The 22137-nt window shown below is 44.5% G+C and overlaps 1 protein-coding gene across 1 annotated transcript; it reads left to right on the top strand.

Moving 5' to 3' along the window:
- The first annotated feature begins 4743 nt into the window (after positions 1 to 4743).
- CHRNA1 (cholinergic receptor nicotinic alpha 1 subunit) lies at positions 4744 to 21896 on the top strand. The gene is made up of 9 exons (XM_086718928.1): positions 4744 to 4894; positions 10373 to 10518; positions 10621 to 10665; positions 11729 to 11838; positions 13922 to 14117; positions 14614 to 14851; positions 17926 to 18149; positions 19306 to 19545; positions 19840 to 21896. Exons 1-9 carry the CDS (start codon positions 4852 to 4854, stop codon positions 19969 to 19971), a joined length of 1374 nt encoding a protein of 457 aa, XP_086575054.1. The 5' UTR covers positions 4744 to 4851; the 3' UTR covers positions 19972 to 21896.
- Positions 21897 to 22137: the final 241 nt, after the last annotated feature.

The following is a 22137-nucleotide window of genomic DNA, read 5'->3' as shown; positions in this document are numbered from 1 at the left end:
TAAGAAAAAATCTGCAAAGAACACAAATACATGGAGGTTAAATAACATGCTACTAAACAATAAATGGGTCAATCAAGAAACAAAAGAAGAAATCAAAGAATATGTGGAGACAAATAAAAATGAAAACACAACAGTTCAAAATCTTTGGGATGCAGTAAAAGCTGTTCTAAGAGGAAAATTTACAGCAATACAAACCTACCTCAAGAACCAAGAAAAATCTCAAATAAACAACCTAACCTTATACCTAAAAGAGCTAGAGAAAGAAGAACAAACAAAACCCCAAACCAGTAGAAGGAAGAACATAATAAAGATTAGAGCAGAAATAAATGAAATAGAAATGGAGAAGAAGAAGAAGAAGGAGGAGGAAGAGGAGGAGGAGGGAGAGGAGGAGAAAAGTAAGAAAAGACTGATGAAACCAGGAGTAGATTGTTTGAAAAGATCAACAAAATTGATAAACCTGTATACAGATTCATAAGAAAGATAGAAAGAAAGAAAGAAAGAAAGACTAGCTAGCTCAAATAAAATCAGAAATGAAAGAAAAATAATAACTGACACCACAGACATACAAAGGATTATGAGAAAATATTATGAAAAATTACATGCCAACAAATTGGACAACCTAGAAGACCTAGAAGAAATGGATAAGTTCCTAGAAACATATAACCTGCCAAAACTGAATCAGGAAGAACTAGAAAATTTGAACAGACCAATTACTAGCAATGAAATAGAATCCATATTCAAAACATTCCCAAGAAACAAAAGTCTAGTACCACAAGGCTTCACAGGTGAATTCTAACAAACACTTAAAAAGTTAATTGCTATTTTTCTCAAACTATTCCAAAAAATAGAAGAGAAAGGAAAGTTTCCTAAGTCATTCCAGGAGGCCAGCAGCACTCTGATAAATACACTGCAAAAAAAGAGAACTATAGGCCAGTATCGCTGATGAACATAGATTAAAATACTCACAAAATATTAGCAAATTGAATCTAACCATACATTAAAAAAATCATTCACTACAATCAAGTGGGATTTATCCCAGCATATAAGTGTGGTTCAATGCTTGCAAATCAACCAATGTGATTCATCACATCAACAAGAGAAAGGATAGGGGGGCCTGGCTGGCTCAGTCGGTAGAAAATGTGACTCTTAATCTTGGGTCATAAGTTAAAGCCCCATGTTGGGTGTAGAGATTACTTAAAAATCAAATCTTGGGGCGCCTGGGTGGCTTGGTCAGTTAAGCGTCCAACTTTGGCTCAGGTCATGATCTTATGGTCCGTGAGTTCGAGCCCCACGTCGGGCTCTGTGCTGACAGCCCAGAGCCTGGAGCCTGCTTCTGATTCTGTGTCTTCCTCTCTCTCTGACCCTCCCCCATTCATGCTCTGTCTCTCTCTGTCTCAAAAATAAATAAACGTTTAAAAAAAATCAAATCTTAAAAGAAAAATAAACACAAGAGAAAGGATTAAAATGATATATCATTTCGATAGATCCAGAAAAAGCATTTTACAAAGTACAATATCCATTCCTAATAAAATCCCTTAACAGAGTAGGTTTAGAGGGAACATACCTCAACATAATAAAGGCCATTTATAAAAAACCCACAGTTAACATCAAACTCAATGGTGAAAAGCTGAGAGCTTTTCCCCTAAGAACAGGAAAAAGACAAGGATATCTACTCTCACCACTTTTATTCAACATTGTACCAGAAGTCCTAGCCACAGCAATCAGATAAGAAAAAGGAATAAAAGGCATCCAAATTGATAAGGAAGAGGTAAAACTTTCTCTATTTGCAGACGGCATGATATTATCTAAGGACCAAAAAACTACTAGAACTGATAAAGGAATTCAGTAAGGTCACAGGATACAAAATCAACATACAGAAATCTGTTGATTGCCATACACTGATAATAAAAGAGCAGAAAGAAAAATTAAGAAAACAATCTCATTTACAATTGCACCAAAAACAATAAAATATCTAGGAATAAAATTAACCGAGGAGGTGAAAGATCTGTACTCTGAAAACTATAAAACATTGATGAAAGGAATCGAAGTTGACACAAACAAATGGAAAGATATCCCATGCTCATGGATTAGAAGAACAAACATGTTAAAATGTCCATACTTCCCAAAAGTCATCTACCAAGTCGATGCAACCCCAATCAAAATACCAACAGCATTGTTCACAGAATTAGAATAATACTAAAATTTGTATGGAACCACAAAAGACCCCAAATAGCCAAAGCAATCTTGAAAAAGAAGAACAAAACTGTAGGTATCACAATCCCAAGTATCAAGATACACTACAAAGCTACAATAATCAAAACAGTATGGTACTGGCACAAAAGGAGACACATACAACAATAGAACAGAACAGAGAGCAGTAAACCCATGGTTATATGATCAATTAATCTTCAATGAAGGAGGCAGGAATATGCAATGGGGAAAGAAATCTCTTCAAAAAATGGTGTTGGAAAAACTGGACAGCTCCATGCAAAAGAATGAAACTGGACCACTTTCTTACACCATACACAAAAATAAACTCAAAATGGATTAAAGACCTAAATAGGAGACTTGAAACCACAAAAATCCTACAAGAGAGCACAAGCAGTAATTTCTCTGACATCAGCCACAGCAACATTCTTCTAGATATATCTCCTGAGGCAAGGGAAACAAAAGCAAAAATAAACTATTGGAACTACATCAAAGTAAAAAGTTTCTGCACAGTAAAGGAAACTATCAGCAAAACTAAAAGACAAGCCAATAAATGGGAGAAAATATTTGCAAATGACATAGCCAATAAAGAGCATCTAGAATATATAAAGAATTTATACAACTCAACACCAAGAAAACAGATAATCTAGCCAAAAAATGGGCAGAAGACATGAACAGACATTTCTCCAAAGAAGTCATCCAGATGGCCAACACACACATGAAAAGATGCTTAACATCACTCATCATCAGGGAAATGCAAATCAAAACCACAATGAGATATCGCCTCACACCTGTCAGAATGGCTACAATCAAAAACACTGAAAAGCAAGAGTTGGCGAGGATGTGGAGAAAAAGGAACCCTCTTGCTCTGTCAGTGGGAATGCAAACTGATGCAGCTACTGTGGAAAAGACATGGAGGTTCCTCAAAAAGTTAAAAACAGAACTACCCTACAATCCAGTAACTCCACAAAAACACCAATTCAAAAAGATGTATGCACCCCTGTGTTAATCACAGCATTATTTACAACGGCCAAATTATGGAAGCAGCCCAAGTGTCCATCAATTGATGAATGGGTAAAGAATATGTGGTATATTTAAACAATGGAATATTAGTTAAAAAAAAAAGACTGAGATCTTGCCATTTGCAACAAAATGGATGGATCTAGAGGGCATAATACTAAGTGAAATAAGCTAGCCAAAGAAAGACAAATACCATATGAGTTCACTTACATGTGGACTTAAACAAGCAAAACAAAGCATCTGGCTGGCTCAGTCAGAAAAGCATGTGACTCTTGATCTTGGGGTCATGGGTTTGAGCCCCATGTTGGTGTTGGATTACTTAACTAAATAAATAAACTTAGAGGCTCCTCAGTAGCTCAGTCAGTTGAGCGTCCAACTTGATCTTACCTCAGGTCTTGATCTTGGGGTCATGAGTTCAAGCCCCAAGTTGGGCTCACACTAGACCTGGAGCCTACCTAAAAAAAAAAACAAAACAAAAAACCCCAGAAACACATGGCTCCTTCTAGAGACAAGAATTCGATAGAAGGATGTCTTTTCTGGCTAGGCAGTCACAATGCTACACTCCGGAAAGGAGAGAACCAATTTTTTAGTGGATAGAGAGCTGACCTCCCACAAATTAAACAGAAAAAAAATATATAAATAATGTGAATTTGCAGCTATCTCCTGTACCTTCCAAGCCTTTTCCCTAATTATTTGTTTTGACTCACCAGAATGGGTGGATGTGTCAGGATACTGTCCTTGGACTTGAGACGAGGGACCTTCCTCACCTGATTCTATCTGGGAAAAAGGAAAGGAGCAGGCAGGGTCTCCTTTTAAATAACTGCTTCCTTCCCTGTTTTCGTAAAAATACTTTTCAGACTGAGCAGTCACTAACTGCTGGCTTCTAGGGTTGTTGTTGTTTTTTAACAAGGAAATTGAAAAGCTGAACCACTCTGCTCTTTGCTTGCCTGAGTGAGAGTCCGCTCGGGGGCGGGGGGGGGGGGGGGCAATAAAACCAGTTTTATGGAAGAAGCCATCTTTGTTAAAAACCAAACCCAAGTCTGGTGGAAGTCTCCACCAGCAGATTCAGCACCAACCACACTCTTCTCAAAGTCATTCAGCACAAGAGCCCCATGCACTCTCAGCCCAGAACGAGCCACAGCAACTCAAACTGTCCTACGTGTAGAATGTGGACTTCTGTGACTCAGGATGATCAGTGTTTTACACTAACAGCTGACTATCTACTCAGACCTAGTGACCCTGATCAAATCAGTCCACATAGATGGGGGTCTGGTTTACACAAAAAGGAGGGGATTGCTCACCATTCAAAAGAATTCATTCCCTACTATAAATTATTTTAACTGAACCTGACTCATGGTGCATTTAAACATACAGTGCGGTTCACAGTCAACTTGTCAAGGGTATAGCAATTATGTAAAGTGAGGCACCCTGTAATACTGTTAGGCCCTTAGCAACTCCCTGGGCTCCCAGGGCTCTGGGCAGCCCAGCTGTCACTTACCACAAACAGGTGGTGTGAAACAATAGCTCCACTGAGCCGACTCACTTTCCAAGCCCTCTAACAGCCAAGCTTCCAGCCAGAGAGTCCCCACGAGCGGCACCCATCCACACCAGCACCCACAGCCCATGGAGCCCTGGCCGCTCCTCCTGCTCCTTGGGCTCTGCTCAGGTAAGTGCCAGGGTCGAGGGGCTCTCCTGTGACGCTGAAGCATTGGAAGCCCCCAGACCAGTATGTTGCTTGTCTGAGGGGAATACAGAGTGGTAGGGCTTTGTCAGCCTGAGGCAGTATACTCTGTCAGTTTCTCACTCCTGTTGGCTTGATTCGGTTTGTGGATAAAGATTTCTAATTTGTGTTATCCAATTAAAATAGGAGCTGTGGGCTCAAAGCCTGCAAAGTAGATGTGCGGGTCTCTGCCTCCATCAGTGCCTGGCATCGGACTTGCCCTTATGATCAGATTCAGCAGCCTTACCACCCTCCCGGAGCAGCTTTCATATCTGAACAACCGTAAGCACTTAGAGTGGCATCTTATAATTACAGACAATTTGGTTAACAAGTCCTTTTACTGCTCTGGGAGAATTCTGATAATGAAGAGATTGATTGACAGCTCCATGTGCTGGAAAGAGAATCCTATTAATAATTGTAACTAAACTCTTTCCGTGAGAGATTACATATTTGGTCTTTCTTTCTTTTTTTTTTTTAACTTCCAAAGTTAAAAACCAAAAGGCCCTATGAATGCGTTTCTGCCTACTTTTTTACCATATGTAAGTTTGGGTTTGAAATGAAACTATAAAAACCTTGCACAGCCCTTGACCTGCATTCACCTCTGGAATGTGTCACAACACAGCAGCTGAAACGCTAGCCTTGATCCCAAACTTCCGGTAGGGGGAAGTAGGAGATGCTTGCTGATTGCTTCACATAAAAGTTTACTGGTGATATCATCCCAATGGAGAAACGAGACGGCTGACATTCTGTGATTTCTCTTTTCCAATATTGCTCCGACAAACACAGGCCTTCTGGGCAACAATGGTAAAAAGCTTTATTATTCATGTTTTTCAACAGCAGAATTCAGGGAAATTGCCTGAGCTCTGATAAATTCCAGTCTGCGGGACTTGGACTTGATCCAACCCAAACTGGCCTGGTGGTGATAGCGTTGGTGACGGTGGTGCAGTGGGTGTGCCACACGCGCGCGCGCGCGTGTGTGTGTGTGTGTGTGTGTAAGCGTGTATGTGCCTGCAAACGCTACACTCAATGAAAATTCTTAAGTGATACGCTTACATGTGAAAATCCTCAGGTGATCTCTTAGGATACCAAAGACCCCTGAAAATGCGTGTTTACCCATCTAAAACAGCATGTGATATTTATTTAGATCAAACCTAGAATTTCCTGGTATCAGTTCACATAGGAGTTCAGAGAAATTCAGAGCTAGATGAGGCAAGGCCCACAACTTAAATTTGTTATTATAGGGAAACTGAGGCTGAAAGACATGAACTGACCTGCCTGAGGTCACCTAATTTATAAAGGTTGGAATGAGATCAGTCGAAGACTGTTTATTGTGGGCCTCATTAGAAAACACAGCCTGCAAGTGTCAAAGGTAGCTAGAGATACGGCACCACGTTGAGACGAGAATTACCTAAAGTGACTAGTAACATTTCAGAACTCCTTTTGTCCAATCCATCGTACTGTTCCTCCATAAAAACTGCAAATTGAGGGGTGTCTGGGTGGCTTAGTCGGTTGTCTGACTTCAGCTGAGGTCATCATGATCTCACAGTTCCCAGGTTTGAATCCTGCATCTGGCTCTGTGCGGACAGCCTTGAGCCTGTTTCAGATTCTGTCTCCCTCTCTCTCTGCCCCTCCTCTGCTCATGCTCTGTCTCTCTCTCTCTCTCTCTCAAAAATAAATAAGCATTAAAAAATTTTTTTAAAAAATGCAAATCGACCTAGTAGAGTACAAAAAGAACACTTGGAAATTGTGGCTGGGTTCCCCTAGTTAGAATCAGTTCTTTGTGGCCAAAATTCTCATTCACATCAGGGACATAATGATCTCTGTTCTACTTACATAGCACCTTTCATCACAACCTTTTCCTCTCTTCCGTCTCCAGAATCCCAAGTACTTCACTGCCACTTTTCTTACTCCATATTACTTTGCAACTTGTTCCTAGCTCTTTGGGTAAATGACAAATGTCAATCTTCATGAGGGTAGAAAGACAAGATTCGTATAATTCATCTCTGAATATCTCAAAGCTCTTAAAACAATGCTTTGCATATAGTAAGTGCTCAACAGATAATGAATGAATTAATGTTACTACCATCTGAATACAGATTACGCCTATGATTTTGCTGAAAAGAAAGACTTTGACATTATTTCTGTGTGTGTGTTTATTAATTTATACCCTGTCTTTTTAAGAAAGTATCTACTGTGATTCATTGATTCCGTGAAGAACTGGTCCAATTAATTATACGGACCACATTGGAGCTGGGAACAGAATCACAGAATTCTGACTTCAAGTCCTGTATGTTTTCTATTACTCCACCCTGCTTTGGGCAGGAAAAAAAGAAACAAACAATGAACCCAATCTAAGAAATGGAGACCTCCTTAGAAATTCCTTAGAAATGCATTACGGAAAGAACAAGGTTCCTTGTTATTAGTGAGACTGAGAGAGGAGGAAGCGAATGTCACTGGAATGCTGACCGGGCCTGTCTCCCAGTCCTTGCCTTCTCCCCAGTGGACCATAGAGTTGGCCTGCATAGTTTTCCTGCTACATAATGTAGACCATCTGCTCTATCTGTTGCTTTCTAGTATGGTCTTCCTGTCAAAGGGGAATAAACAGTCACTTAAAGATAAGCAGCCCAGCTAGTGCCAAAGCAATAGCTTCACACTCTGTAGCCAAGGCACTCAGTGACCCATGACAGTGCCCTGTCCATGAGCCAGGAGGGGCCCAGGAGAGACAGGTGTGGAAGACAGGGCATTGCTGTGTCCCAGGTGCTCCATGGGGTGACAGCAAAAACTGGGTCTTTGGACAACACGCTCCCTTGAAGCGTCCTTGAATGCAAGTGATTTGGGTGAGGCGTTGTGTTTAAGTGCTGCATGGATGCTTTGGGGTTCAGAAAATTGGGGAAACTAGAAATGAGGTAGGCTAGGTCAGGGGTTCTATACATAGAATCCAGGAAGGTCATAATGAAGACATTTAACAAGCTACGCGGAAAGCTTCAAAAATCCAAATGGAAAAGATACATTCACCCTAAGGGAGGTGACAAAGAGCACAGACCCTGGGGTCAGATTGCCTGCATTTATAATCCCACTTCCAACTAGCTGGGAACCATGAGCACATGCTTCGACTGTCCGAATGTCCATTTTCTCACTTGTAAACTAGGAGTAAAGACTTATCTCATAGGATTATTATAAGGATTCAATAAGGTAATACAAATACAGGGCCTTCAATGAAGCTCTCCTAACAAAATACACATTTTTGTGGGGATGAACGTGTTTCGACTCATTGTGTGACATTGGTTATTTCAAGCTGGTCCAAAGTTCTGGGTGAGAAATAGTGGTGGAGAGCATGGTCGCTGGGCTTGAGTCCTGGCTCCACCGTTTATGAAATCTGGACAACTCACTCAACCTCCCTATGGTTCAGTTTCCTCCTCTGTAAAGTGAAGACAAGAACCGTGCCTACCCCACCCAGTTACGAGAAAAGAAAGAGTCAATAACGTATAAAGCGTGTCTGCCACATAACAAATTGGATACGCTAGTTATTTTTATTAATAAAAATAGAAAGGTAATTGGTTAACTTAACAGTTATTTGGTTGACAAACTCTTTCAAACCTAGGATTCAAGGAGAAAAACAATAAAGAAAAATAATGACCTGTCTTAGAGGCAAGAGGTTAACATTACTGGGGACAAGGGAAAGCATCTCACTCATGCGATTTTTCAAGTTGTCACGGCCCAGGGAAAAGGTATGGTGGCTTCAGGAATAACCTGCGGAAAGGGGAGATCTGCTTACATGAATTAGGGCAAATGGATCATGTGTCTGCTTCCTCTCATGACCCTGAACAGACAATCCCCAATCCACGTAAGGCTGGAGTTACAAAGATCCTTCATAAGGCACTTGCTGGAATTTGGAACGCTTTTTCTCATGGTTAGAACGGTGGGTGCATTCGTGCACTTTCTAAGACAGCCCACGGCACACTCGTGACCTCACGAGTCAGTGCAGGAGCACAGCGCGGAATGACAGGGCTCCTCCCAAGCCCCGCCCCAGCCGCAGGACCTTGGACAAGTCTTCCAGCCTCTCAGATCTCACGTGAGAATGACCGTCTGCCTGCCTCGTCGCAGGCTGGTGAGAACTGCATAACATTGGATATAGAAAAGCTGTGGGGTCCAAGAGTAGTAGATACTATTTTTCACCCACCTGAGGGAAAATGCAGTAAAGATTCCTAAGAAGTCACTCGTGCTCCAGACAGGAGGAGCTCCAAACCCAGGTCAGAAAAGCACGTGGTGTTTACTTAATGTTAAGTTAACAGGGACACGGACCCACCAGCAGTTAATTTCTTTAATTACAAGAAAAAACACACTATGTAGAATTTGCCACAGGAAAATACACATCACATAAAACTACCATTTGGAGTGTGTGATTTAGTGACATTTAGTACATTCACGGTGTTGTGCAACCATCACCGCTATCTAGTTCCAGAACGTTTTCGTCACCCCAAAAGGAAACCCTGTACCCATCGGCAGTTACTCTCGCTTCCCCTGTCTCCTCAGCCCCTGCTAACCACTGATCTGTTAGCTCTATGGATTTACCTCTTCTGGATATTTCATATCAATGGAATCACACACTATGTGCCCCTTTGTGTCCAATTTCTTTCACTTAGCACGTTTTCAGGGCTCAACCATGTTGTACCATGAGTCAACTCTTCATTCATTTTTATGGGTGAAAAATATTCCACCGCATGTATATGGCGCAATTTGTTCATCCGCTTTATGTGCTGATGGGCATTCAGGTTGTTTCCATCTTTTGGCTATTATGTATAACGCTGCCGTGAACACTGGTGCACGAGTTTTTGTGTGGCCAGTTCTTTGAGGGATACACCTAGGAGTGGCATCACTAGGTCACAGGGTCACTCTGCATGCACCTCGTGTGACGAACCGCCAAACGCTCTCCCACGGTGGCTGCACCGTGCCCCAATCTCACCAACACTCACCGTCTTCAGTTCTGTGAATGGCGGTCATCCCAGCGGGTATGAACCGGCATCAATTTTCGGCTGTTCAGCGCATCGTGAGATCTGACGCCAGCCAACCTGAGATTTCATCGCCCCATGAGTAGTCTCTGAAATACGAAGACGGGCTTTTGTGTGGACTTGTCTTCTTGTGTGTGCGCAGCGACAAGCCTGATTCAGCCAGAGGCTGTATTAAGGAATGTCATCTGCTCAGAGCACAAGTGTCAGGATAATCTGGCACACCCCACCAGGGAAGGGACCGCACCAGCAGCTGCGATTGGAAAAGAACTTAGGGCAATAGAAGCTGCACTGGGAGCCCTTCAACAAGGGGGCCTGTGTGCCTTCCATTAGCTGGTCACGCCTCAGTTACTTATGCGAGTGTTTGTAGAGGGCGGGGAGCAGAATCTGACAGTGTGTGTGTCATTTGCTGTCTCAGCTGGCCTCGTCCTAGGCTCCGAACATGAGACCCGCCTGGTGGCAAAGCTGTTTGAAGATTACAACAGTGTGGTTCGGCCCGTGGAAGACCACCGCCAGGTTGTGGAGGTCACCGTGGGTCTGCAGCTGATACAGCTCATCAACGTGGTGAGACAGCCGCACTCTGGGCTCCCCGCCCCTCTCACCCTGCAGCACCCTCCCCCCTCCTCCCGTCCTTACCCCTAAAGATGGGGTCTTCTCTTTTTTCAGGATGAAGTAAATCAGATTGTGACAACCAATGTGCGACTGAAACAGGTATTCAGCTAGATAACTGCATTGATGCTGCTGGTAATCACCCCGGAATTTAACCTGAGCCCAAAGGGAATCAATCTGGGTAACACGGTTTACATACCAACATCGTGGAAGTATAAATATTTTGGTGTAGTGAGATTATGGGTCGTATTTGTTGGTATGTGTGTGTTTGTTTTTTACTTCGTGTTTTGTGTTTGTATATTAGTTTGCTAGGCCACCTACCATAAACAAAGCCACAAACGAGGTGGCTCAAACAAGAGAAATTTATTCTCTTGCAGCTCTTGAGGCCAAACGTCCAAAGTCAAGGTATCGGCAGAACTGGTTCCGTCTGAGGGCTATGAGGGACGAACTGCCCCAGGCCTGTCTCTTTTGCGTGTAGTTGGCCAACGTCATGTTCACATGGCATTCTTCTTGAAAATGTTTGCCGTCCCATGTCCCCTTCTTTAAGGACACCAGTTGTGTTGCATTAGAGCCTCTCTTAAGCACCTAATTCTAACCTAATTAGACCCTATCTCCAAATGAAGTTATATTATGAGGTACTGGAAACTGGGGTTTCAACACGTGAATTCTGGGGGAGACGCAGTTCAGGTCATAACACTGTGTCATCTGAATTTGCTACTTTGGGCATTTATTACTTGTATAAGGTAGGAAAGAAATATACCATTTTTATAAAATGATGTTGCCTGCTTGGGGGAAATGTTTACCAGAAGGTCATGCTCCTTTCCTGGGGTGGGCAGGATGGCATGGGAGACGGGCTACCCTGAAGTACCTTTGATTTCTCATCTGTAAAATGGGGCCAATAATCGCTCTTCCCTCAGAGGACTATTGTGAAGACCACGAGATGAATATGGGTAAAATGCTTGTAATAGTGTCTACAAGTAGTCAGTACTATAGAGGCGTTTGGTGTTATTGTTTACTAGCGTGCAAGCTGAATTCTGAATCAAACCTCTTTTACTGGAGCACAACTCCTGTCCACATCTGAACTATCATACCCATCAGAACTCTTAGGTTTTTGAAAAATGTGTTTAGCTCTTTTTATTAGCAAAATGTCGTCTCCATGTTTTAGCAATGGGTAGACTACAACCTAAAATGGAATCCAGAGGACTATGGTGGCGTGAAAAAAATTCACATTCCTTCGGAAAAGATCTGGCGCCCAGACCTCGTTCTCTATAACAAGTAAGCAAAACAGACGGGCTGGGGAGGGCGACATTCCTGGGGCAGGTGGAGCCCAAGCCCTATTGGAAGGGCTGCTACTCTCAGTATGCTTCTCACCACCGTTCACATTAAATAACCCTTAAAAACCAAGAGCCAAGTTGACATGCTAGGGGTGCCATATGGTGTCTCATGTTATGAATAGAAACAATTATCAGAGCCAAATTGAATCAGGGCTGTGGGGTGGGGGACATTTAATCCCTGAGAGCTCCTGAAGGGTGTAGGGCAGCCATCCAAGGAACCCAAATTCATATAATTGAGTTCCTTGGAATTAAATGTCCTTCCTACCAATAGGTCTGAACCTCCCGGGGTTGTTATCCATCACGTCGTCACGGCTTCCCAGGGCGTCGCGTGCTGCTGATGGCCTGGGATGCCTGCGTAACCCATCCACCGGGCTCCGTGACAGACTGCATGTTGTGAAATTATAATGTGATTCAAGACACTCTGGTTTAATGACAGGTTCATTATCATATGCCCTTCATTTGTCAGGGAACGTTCGTTTCAAAGAGCATCCTTCCCAGGCAGGAGCATTCGCCATCGGCCGAGAGGATGTGCGGCCTGACATTCTACAGCATGTGTCTGTGTGAGCAGGCTGTGCCTTCTCGCAGATTGACCAGGGAGGGCGGCAGGGGCTTGTGAATGGAAATGACACCCTCATTTAAGGCTGGCCCTCCTACTTTGATTTTCTACTACATATTTCCCAGTGGCACCTGAGATTCAAGCTTGAGCCAAATTATCCAATCATTTGTGTAACCTTTTCGGACAAATACGCTGATGGAGCAGAGTGTCTTGTGTTAGTCAGTTTTCTCGTTCAGCAAGAATCTAAGAGTCGCCATTAAAATCCGCTCCTCCTTTTGACAAACTCACTCGGGAACACCCTGGTGGGGGGAGAACCCTGTTTTACTTATCTCTATCTATAGAGATGGACCCAGATGACCCTGTGGCCCTCTGCTCTTTGGGTCTCTTTTGGGAAGGTCCAAAACTGCATAGTTTTCTGGATAGAGCCCTACCTCCAGCCCAAGGAAAAATCAGTGGGAAGAAAATCTCTTGGTTAATGAAGTGAGACTCCAATATATGCCATATGTACCCGAAAGCCCACCAAGGCAGACCCCACCCACTTGTTCAACATCTATTCTAAATGCCTTTGGCCAAGGCCCCAGGACACAGGCCATTTGGGGTCAAGTGGACTGCCCACTGAATGAGGCCTGCAGAAGTGGCTTCTTATTTTTTAATATCTACCATGTTGGATTTTTGTAGTGAGAAATTAGTGCCAACTTTCGGAAATTTAAAAATATCACATTGAACTCTGGAGTTTTAGTCTCTCTAGAAAAATCCAACATTCAAAAATATGGAAACTTTGTATTAAAAAATCTAGATTTCCCGCTTCCGAGGAAAAATTCAAATATCTGGCAGTTTTGGGCCTTCACTCACACAAGGAAGCCACAGCAAAGCGGAGTGTCACCTTCTTTAGAGGAGAGAGGGCTCTCCCCTGCCCTTACCGCCTTCCTCACCTGCCTGGCCATGGAGGCATCTGGGTTTGTAGCCCCACCCTATCGAGTTCTAAATAGTTCTGAAAGAGGTAACAGAGCCCTTCTTAACCTGCTTACCACAGTAACGAGCCACTGGACCTGTTTTTATTTTAAATTCCTGTTTTTTTCCCCCAGTTAACTTTCAAGATATACTGGGGGAGGAATAGATGGAAATTAACATTACAAATACTACTGAGGACTGGGAAGGAAAAAAAAATCGGGTATACAGTGTTACCTGTTATTTCCTTAAAACTAGATTCCTAGGTTCTTCCCCAGATATTCTGATTTAGTGCTTCAGATGGTGCTCGGAAACCTGTATTTTAAACAAGCACCCCAGCGATTCTATTATCAGACAAACCTGGGAAACACTGCTATGGATAAAAAGTGACACTGTCCCAGTGAAAGCGTCTATAATTAGCACCTGAATAATTAACAGCTGTCTCCTGCTAACATCCCCGAGCAGAACTGAAGGCTCATCCGTCACTTGGAGTCATGTTCCTCTTTGATCCCAATTGCAGTGCAGATGGTGACTTTGCCATTGTCAAGTTCACCAAAGTGCTCCTGGACTACACTGGCCACATCACGTGGACGCCTCCAGCCATCTTCAAAAGCTACTGTGAGATCATCGTCACCCACTTTCCCTTTGATGAACAGAACTGCAGCATGAAGCTGGGTACCTGGACCTACGATGGCTCTGTGGTGGCCATCAACCCGGTAGGTGCTGCCCTCGTGTGATGCGGCTGGTCTCAGGAAACGCGTAATTCAGGTGTCCAACTCTGCGCCTCCAGAGTCACAGGCTCTCAGCGCCCATTTGAACTTTGGGATCGTCCAGTTCAGTGGTTCTCGATACGGGGACGGTTCTTGATGTGTGCCCATGAGTACCACCTGAAAGCTTATGTAAATTCCTATGCCTAGGCTCCGTCCTAGGAATTTTGGCTTAATCGGTCTGGGGTGGGACTAAGGCACCAATACGTTTTGAAGTTCCCAGGTGACTTGAATGTGTAGTCCAACATGGAGGATCCCAATAGTCCCAGCCCCCTTATTTTACAGGAAAGGACTCTATGGCCCCAAACCGGAAGTGGCCCTCGTGGGTCCTGTCCGGGGTACACGACAGCACCGCCTCCTGTTGCTTTATTACAGCTGATTTTGAAACCCACCCCTCCTCAGGGTGATGTGGCTGGGTTTTCAAAGTTTCATTTCATCTTCTCAGGAAAGCGACCAACCAGACCTAAGCAACTTCATGGAAAGCGGAGAATGGGTGATCAAGGAGTCCCGAGGCTGGAAGCACTGGGTGTTCTACGCCTGCTGCCCCTCCACCCCCTACCTGGACATCACCTACCACTTCGTCATGCAGCGCCTGCCCCTCTACTTCATCGTCAACGTCATCATTCCCTGCCTGCTCTTCTCCTTCCTAACCGGCCTGGTGTTCTACCTGCCCACAGACTCAGGTGGGTGCAGGTGCCATGGCTGCTGATGCAGGCAGATCTTGTGCCGCTATTTTGGGGAAAACCAGAAATAATTATGGGCTAACAAACAAGGATGAGCAGACAGGCCCAAATCATCATCGCTGGGAGGATGCATTTACCGAGAGGCCACGTTCAGTGGTGAGTCACGGGTGGGGGGAGCTCACAGCTAGAGCAGACTACGGAGCAGGCAGAGAGTTGACCGTGACCCTGGAGGTGCACAGACACAGCTCAGTGTAGTTAAAGCGAATAACCATCAATGCTTACTTGCTGAATACCTACTGTGTGCCCAGAGACATGCTGGGTAAGGCTTGGGTCACCCTTCGTGCCACTTCCCCTGTGAAGCCACTTGCTATATCCTGGCCAAGCCAGGTCTTGCCCCTTTAAAAAAAAAAAAAAAAATTACGTTTATTTATTTTTTTTTTTTGAGAGAGAGAGAGACAGAGTATGAGCGGGCAGGGGCAGAGAGAGAGGGAGACAGAATCGGAAGCAGGCTCCGGGCTCCAAGCTGTCAGCACAGAGCCCAACGCGGGGCTTGAACTCGCGAACCGTGAGATTGTGACCTAAGCCAAAGTTGGACACTCAACCAACCGAGCCACCCAGGCGCTCCCAGGTCTTGCCTCTTTTGCTCACCGCTTGCCATTTGAAAATCGCTTTTGCATGTCTGTTTTCCGGGTGGCACTATCTTTACACACACGACCATACTTCCCAAGTGGCAAGTCTTTCTCACATATCAGCCTGGACAACTTCCTTATTTCCTACTGAGTGATCACATCTGTGACATAATTTCAACAAACACCAACAATCCCCAGAAAAGGGGAAGAGGGCACACAAGTGCCTGTGAGAAGTCACTGCTCATAAACAATTTAGGGCGGACAAGTGGGGACAAAGAAAGGATACAGACAGTCCTCAAACTTATGACAGGGAACAATTATATCAAAATGATAAACACAAATAAACACACACACACACACGCACACATAGAAAGTCTAAGTCTAACTTTATAACAAGGGGAAAAAAAGATTATGAATTCACTCATTTGACATGTATTTGTTGAACAATTGTTATGTGGCACGGATACAGTAGAGAATAAGGCAGAACTTGCCCCACAGAATGCCCGTTGTTCTTATGACTGTACTTATTTTTAAACAAATGATCACAAACACAATTTGTTTTTGACTTTCTAACAAATTAAGCTTCTTAAAGTGAAGAGACTACTAGTTAGGGCAATATGGAAACTAGTCAGAATCTCTATATGTGCGATGGTTTATGCTTGAAAAGCATGCGGAACAGTGAAAATGCTTGGTAAATGTTAGTTATTATCATTATTACTCAAGAAATATGATGTAACTTGATCAATTTTCATATTTACATCTTTTTCACAAAAAATTACCTATCTTTATTTTAGTTTATTTATTTTAAGAGAGAGAAAGAGTGAGCATGAGCAGGGGAGGGGCAGAGAGAGGGAAAGAGAGGATTCCCAGAAAGCTCAGTGCTATCAGCTCACAAACTGTGAGATTATGACCGGAGCCGAAACCAAGAGTCAAATGTTCAACCGACGGAGCCACCCAGGTGCCCCCTCTTTTTCACTTTTAAAGACTTTCCTACCCACTCGGTAGACTTCTTCTCACTAGGTGGAATCGATCATTTCTTGTTTGCATCCACTCCATTTCCTGTATACACTCCTAGCATCTGGAAGCATCCAGTACGGGGAAAAGCTCCATACTGGCGAATGGGACAACACAAGGGTCTCCCGAGACAAACAGCAAGACCAGCCCAAGGGAAGTCCCTTCCAAAGGCTCTCGAGCTGCCTCCGAGGCCGTCAGTCCCCACAAAAATATTCCAGGGCCATTCAGTCCCCCACCCTCCTGGCTTGCCATACCGAGACTCGAACGGGGAATTATCCACCCTGAAATGATAGGATCTGGTGAGAAGAGGTCGGGGCAGGGGAACCCCTGGTCCCTTGATATGAAAGACAAAACAAGAAGAAAACCAAACTGTCCTCTAAATGAATGTGCAAAGTTCACTGGTTTTGTCCTTTTCTCGGTTTTGGTCTTGCAGCCCCCTCCCATACCGAGAAAAGTACGCATGCGCTCCTGGGTTGCCCATCCACCTGCTGGGTCACGAGTAGGTCAGACCGTGGCTCAGCTTTGTGAGGTTGATGATAGTCTGCTGCAGACAGAAAAACTGCCACCTGGAGTCTAGCTTGTCACTCAGCTTGGTGTACCTGGCTCCCTGAGTTCCACCAAGCAGTGGAATGCTGGGACAGGAGACAAAGCAGCCCTCGGCTGCTTGGCGGCCTCTAGTGGAAGTGTCTGTCACTTGCCATGGTCAGTAGAGCTAAGGTGCTAAGGTCCCAGAGGACGAAATTCTGCCCCCCAAATGTCCCCAGCTGTATGCGGGTCACATGGTTCTCACCCCCTGGGTTTTGTGGCGTATTAGTCTGCTACAGCTGCCCTAATAAAGTGCCACAGACCGGGTGGCTGAAACAACAGGAATTTTGTCCACACAGTCCTGGAGGTCACGGTGTCGGCAGGTCTGGTTTCCTCTAGGCTTCTCTCCTTGGCTTGTGGATGGCCGTCTCCTCCCTGTGGCTTCCCCTGGTCTTTCCCCTCTGTGTGTGTCCGTGCCCTAATCTCCTTCTTTTTTTTTTTTTTTTTTAAAGTTTATTTTGAGAGTGATAGCACAAGTGGGGGAAGGGCAGAGAGAGAAAGAGAGGGAGAGAGAGGGGATCCCAAGCAGGCTCCACACCGTCAGCGCAGAGCCAGATGCGGGGCTCGAACTCACGCACCACGAGATCGTGACCTGAGCAGGAGTCAGACGCTTCACCGGCGGAGACACCCAGGTGCTCCCCAATCCCCCTTTCTTCTCAGGACACCAGTCATTGGAGGAGCGCCCTCCCTGATGAACTCATGTTGACTTAATTGCGTCTTTACAGGCCTCATCGACAAATACTGCCACTGAGGCCATGAGGCTTAGGACTTCCATGCAGAAAACCGAAGAGAACAATTCAGCCCATAACCAGTGAATGGGTTGTATTTCTTTTTCATTCCGTGCAGGAGAGAAGATGACTCTGAGCATCTCTGTCCTGCTGTCCTTGACCGTGTTCCTCCTGGTCATCGTGGAGCTAATCCCTTCCACCTCCAGTGCCGTGCCCTTGATTGGGAAATACATGCTGTTCACCATGGTGTTTGTCATCGCGTCCATCATCATCACGGTCATTGTCATCAACACACACCACCGCTCCCCCAGCACCCACGTCATGCCCGACTGGGTACGCAAGGTGAGCGAGCGAGGGCCCTGCCACCACCACCCCCCCCCCGCCCCCCGGGGGGCAGCACTGCCCTCACAAACGTCTCTCCCTTCACTTGGCTGGTGGAATTCTGGCTGATGCATGTGGGCCCTTAGGAACTGTCCTTTCCGGGGATTTTTAGAGGATTTCCGGAAGAAACTTTCTTTTAGCCTCTTTCTAGGGATAAGTAATTCCTATAGCCTTCCCAGACACAGAAGAAAAACAGAATTAATAAAGCCCACTCCAAATTCACGTTTAAAGAGTCTCTTTGATTAGAGAAGGTGAATATATCACTTTTTATTCAGAATCTGTGAAATTCCTGAGGTTTCTGTTTGTATGTCTCCCAATCTGTGAACAGACTGCTTATTTTTTGCTGGTCAAATCATCTGCTGAGAATAGAATAAGGGCTAGAGATAGAGAGGATGCTTGACAAGAAATTGTCAAAAAGTGAGTTTTCGTGAGGAACTTGGTCTCAGGTATTTGCATTATTGAAATTTAAAAAGTGTTAGCATTTCAAATATGTCAGTTTTTAGGTAAAACTTCACAGAGACACTGACATCAGGGTGTTTTCTGCAGAATGCAAAAGATTTGTCATGAATTAACAGAGAAACTATTGCTTGCAGTGTATTCTTTTGGGAGGACAATCAGTCCCTGTATCTATAAAGACTTACGTGACTCCTGGCAACGCCCATGTTGCATTTCTTCAGGAATACAGAAATGGGGAGAAAAAAACACTGTGGCTGTTTTGGAGGCTGGACCCTCATATATTTTTTTAGCCAGAAGGGCTTTTCCTTTAATCATATTATCCAACTAACACAAGGCTTTGAAGGAAGCCGGTTCCTTGAAGGCTGGAAGCTTAAACTTCATTGGTTTCTCGAGCCCAACAGCTGCGCACGGGCTCCCTCCAGTGGTGAACTGTTCACATGACAAAATCAGCTCTATTAACCATAGTAATTTGACAGGCCACGGGGTAAGTCTGAAGGAAATTTTGAGAAAATCTAGTATCGTCCTTGTGTTTTGAGGATAAAGACCCTACGGTCCAGCGAAGCTGACTGATTTGCCTAAAGTCACACGGCTAATTCAAAGTCAGAGTTTGATACTTGCACTACTGGCGTTAATTCATGCATGGATTTCTTTTTCGTGTTAGGTTTTTATCGACACTATCCCAAATATCATGTTCTTCTCCACAATGAAAAGACCATCCAGAGAAAAACAAGACAAAAAGATTTTTACAGAAGACATTGATATTTCTGACATTTCTGGGAAGCCGGGGCCTCCACCCATGGGCTTCCACTCTCCCCTGATCAAACACCCGGAGGTAAAAAGTGCCATTGAAGGAGTCAAATACATCGCAGAGACCATGAAGTCAGACCAGGAGTCCAATAACGTAAGCTTCGTGACTTGAAACCCACACCTCCGGGTTTCAATGATCCAATACGTGAACACAGATGGATGGGTTTGTCCTGAGGAGTAGGCTGGCATTCAAGAGGCAGCATTGGTGACCACCTCTAAGCCACCTTAGTGAGCCAACACATTGTGAATAATCTATTCGAATAATAAAGACCACGACGCCAGCCAAGGGATGTTACGGGCTTTGAGTGGGCCATAATTGATGCATAGCACGAACATGGTGAGTCCAAAAACCATCGTAAGGAAATTCTAACACTTTTCTCTCTCCCAGGCGGCTGAGGAATGGAAGTATGTTGCAATGGTGATGGACCACATTCTCCTTGGAGTCTTCATGCTTGTCTGCATCATTGGAACCCTGGCTGTGTTTGCAGGTCGGCTCATTGAATTAAATCAGCAAGGATGAGCAGAGCTGAGGCCACCTCTGCTCCCAGCACCAGGCAGAGCAGGGAAAGGCAGGGAAGACAGGAAGACTTGTCTATTTTGATACAGCTCACTTACCAAACATCTCATTTTCTGTGTTTATGATTAATGATAATGATTCGTATTTACATAAGGTTATGGCCTCAAGTATTTTCACATCATTTCTCCCTTTAATCCTGCTCTGGCTGCCTGGAGAGTGAAACCATTTTTAGTAAATGAAATGGGGTCACTGACGAGACATATTCACGTCCAAAGGCGTCTGGAAGAGTTTTGCCCAGAATAACTGAGGCTTTCTGTTGGTTTGTTTTTAATTTTTTTTTTTTTTTTTTAAGCAAAGAACGTATCCTTTGCTTAAAGTCAGTTTTGTACGTGCAAGTAAAACCCACCTGCCGGTCCCCAAAAGACGAAGCGTTTGATTTGGAGAGAAAGGAAGCCGTAGAAAGGCAACATGTAAGTTCTGGAAATGGCCACCAAAATGCAAAGCGCATCAAAAAACCCATGCTTTAAAGCAGATTTCGAGAACCGGGAGGTGAGGGAAGGGCTTCCCACTCTGACACAGCGCCTGAGTAGTCGGGGCTTGAGGAACACAGCCAGCTAGTTTCCTAAGCTGTACTGAGCGTGAGGGCCGGCACTGTGCGAATGGCGCCCCACACGTGGTTTTGTTTTATCTTCATAACTTTATAACGTCCCTATTTTACAAATGAGAAAGCTGAACTCGAGAAGCTCAAGTTCACTGCCCACACTAGCAAGCAGAAGAACTGAGATGTGAACCAAGAGCCAGTCTGAGTTCAGCAGCTCGGGGCTGGGTGGGATCTCCTGCTCCCTTGCTCCCCTGGACACGCCCCACGTGATCTAGGCCATCCTGTAACTCCCATCAGGGTTTTGAGAGCTTCAGTCTTAGTGCCAACCCCCTTCCTGCCTTCCCAATTAGGTCTTCTGCCCTCTTCCCCAGTCCTCGTCCAGTCAGGTGTGGGGGGCTTAGTTCTAGCAATGAAATCAGAAATGTATGCACATATCCTCACCGTTTCTGAAATTCCAGGCAAGTGAACAGGACAGAAACTTATTTCCCTTCGGAGCCACTTTCCAGCCACAATGTAGTTAGTTCACCTCAGAAGGAGAAAGCGTGCACCCTGGGCTCATCGTGGCCTTCGGAGCACTGGAACACGCCTGACCCATATGAGTACTGGGGAGAGTGGTAAACTGCACTGCTGGGCTGAACCCAGCTGGTTTCAACCTACTTCCCAAAGTAATTCGTCAGCACAGACCCGTGGCACGGCAGAGTGCCCTCACTTTAGAGAAAACCCAAGGGAAAACAGTCTGGTGGTTCCTCGAAAAGCTAAACACGGGATTACCGTAGGATCTAGTAATTCTGCTGCCAGGTATATACCCCAAAAGAACTGAAAGCAGGGACTTAAACAGAGAGCTTACACGCCAGTGTTCACAGCAGCAATAATCACGACAGCCAAAAGATGGCAACAACCCAAGCGTCCATCAGTGGAACAGCAGTGTGTCCATATGATATTACTGAGCCTTAAAGAGGAAAGCAGTTCTGATGTGTGTTACAGTATGTGTCAACCCCGAAAACACGTTTGATGAAATAAGCCAGACGCAAAAGGACAAATCTTGTGATCCCAGTTAAACGACGTACTTAGAATAGGCAAATTCATAGAGACAGAAAGTAGAGTAGAGATTGCCGAGGTTTAGAGGGAGGGGTGAGTTATTATTGCTCAATGGGTAGAATTTCGGATCGGGATGATGGGAAAGTTCTAGAAATGGACAGTGGTGATGGTTGCACAACACTGTGAATGTACTTAATGCCACTACGCTTAAAAATGGCTACGACGGTACATTCTGTGCATATTTGACCACAATTAAAAATAAAGAATGAAAACAATGGTAAAAATGTAAGTTTCGTGTTGTATATACATTTTACCACGATTAGAAGGACAAAAAAGAATCTGCTGCTTGCCTAATCTCCCAGGACTGATTATTGACTCAGGGAAGGAACTTAAAAGTCATTTCCATTCTCATTTTAAGGATAAGGAAACTAAGGCTTAGAGAAATGACCTCCTTCTGGTCACAGGGCAATTTAGTGACAAACCAGACCTCCTCACTCTGCTCTTGTGCTATTGCCATTACCTCAAATAAC

The sequence above is a fragment of the Puma concolor genome, chromosome C1 (assembly GCF_028749965.1).
Source record: "Puma concolor isolate L17-30 chromosome C1, mPumCon1.1.hap2, whole genome shotgun sequence".
In the NCBI taxonomy this organism is placed as follows: Eukaryota; Metazoa; Chordata; class Mammalia; order Carnivora; family Felidae; genus Puma; species Puma concolor.
This window is presented reverse-complemented; position numbering and strand designations above follow the sequence as displayed.

Excerpts from the sequence above, each read along its gene's own strand:
- CHRNA1 (XM_086718928.1), top strand. The coding sequence starts at position 4,852 with ATGGAGCCCTGGCCGCTCCTCCTGCTCCTTGGGCTCTGCTCAG. Across the intron at positions 11,839-13,921 it reads GACCTCGTTCTCTATAACAA|TGCAGATGGTGACTTTGCCA; the intron begins GTAAGCAAAACA and ends TCCCAATTGCAG. Across the intron at positions 19,546-19,839 it reads CAGACCAGGAGTCCAATAAC|GCGGCTGAGGAATGGAAGTA; the intron begins GTAAGCTTCGTG and ends TCTCTCTCCCAG.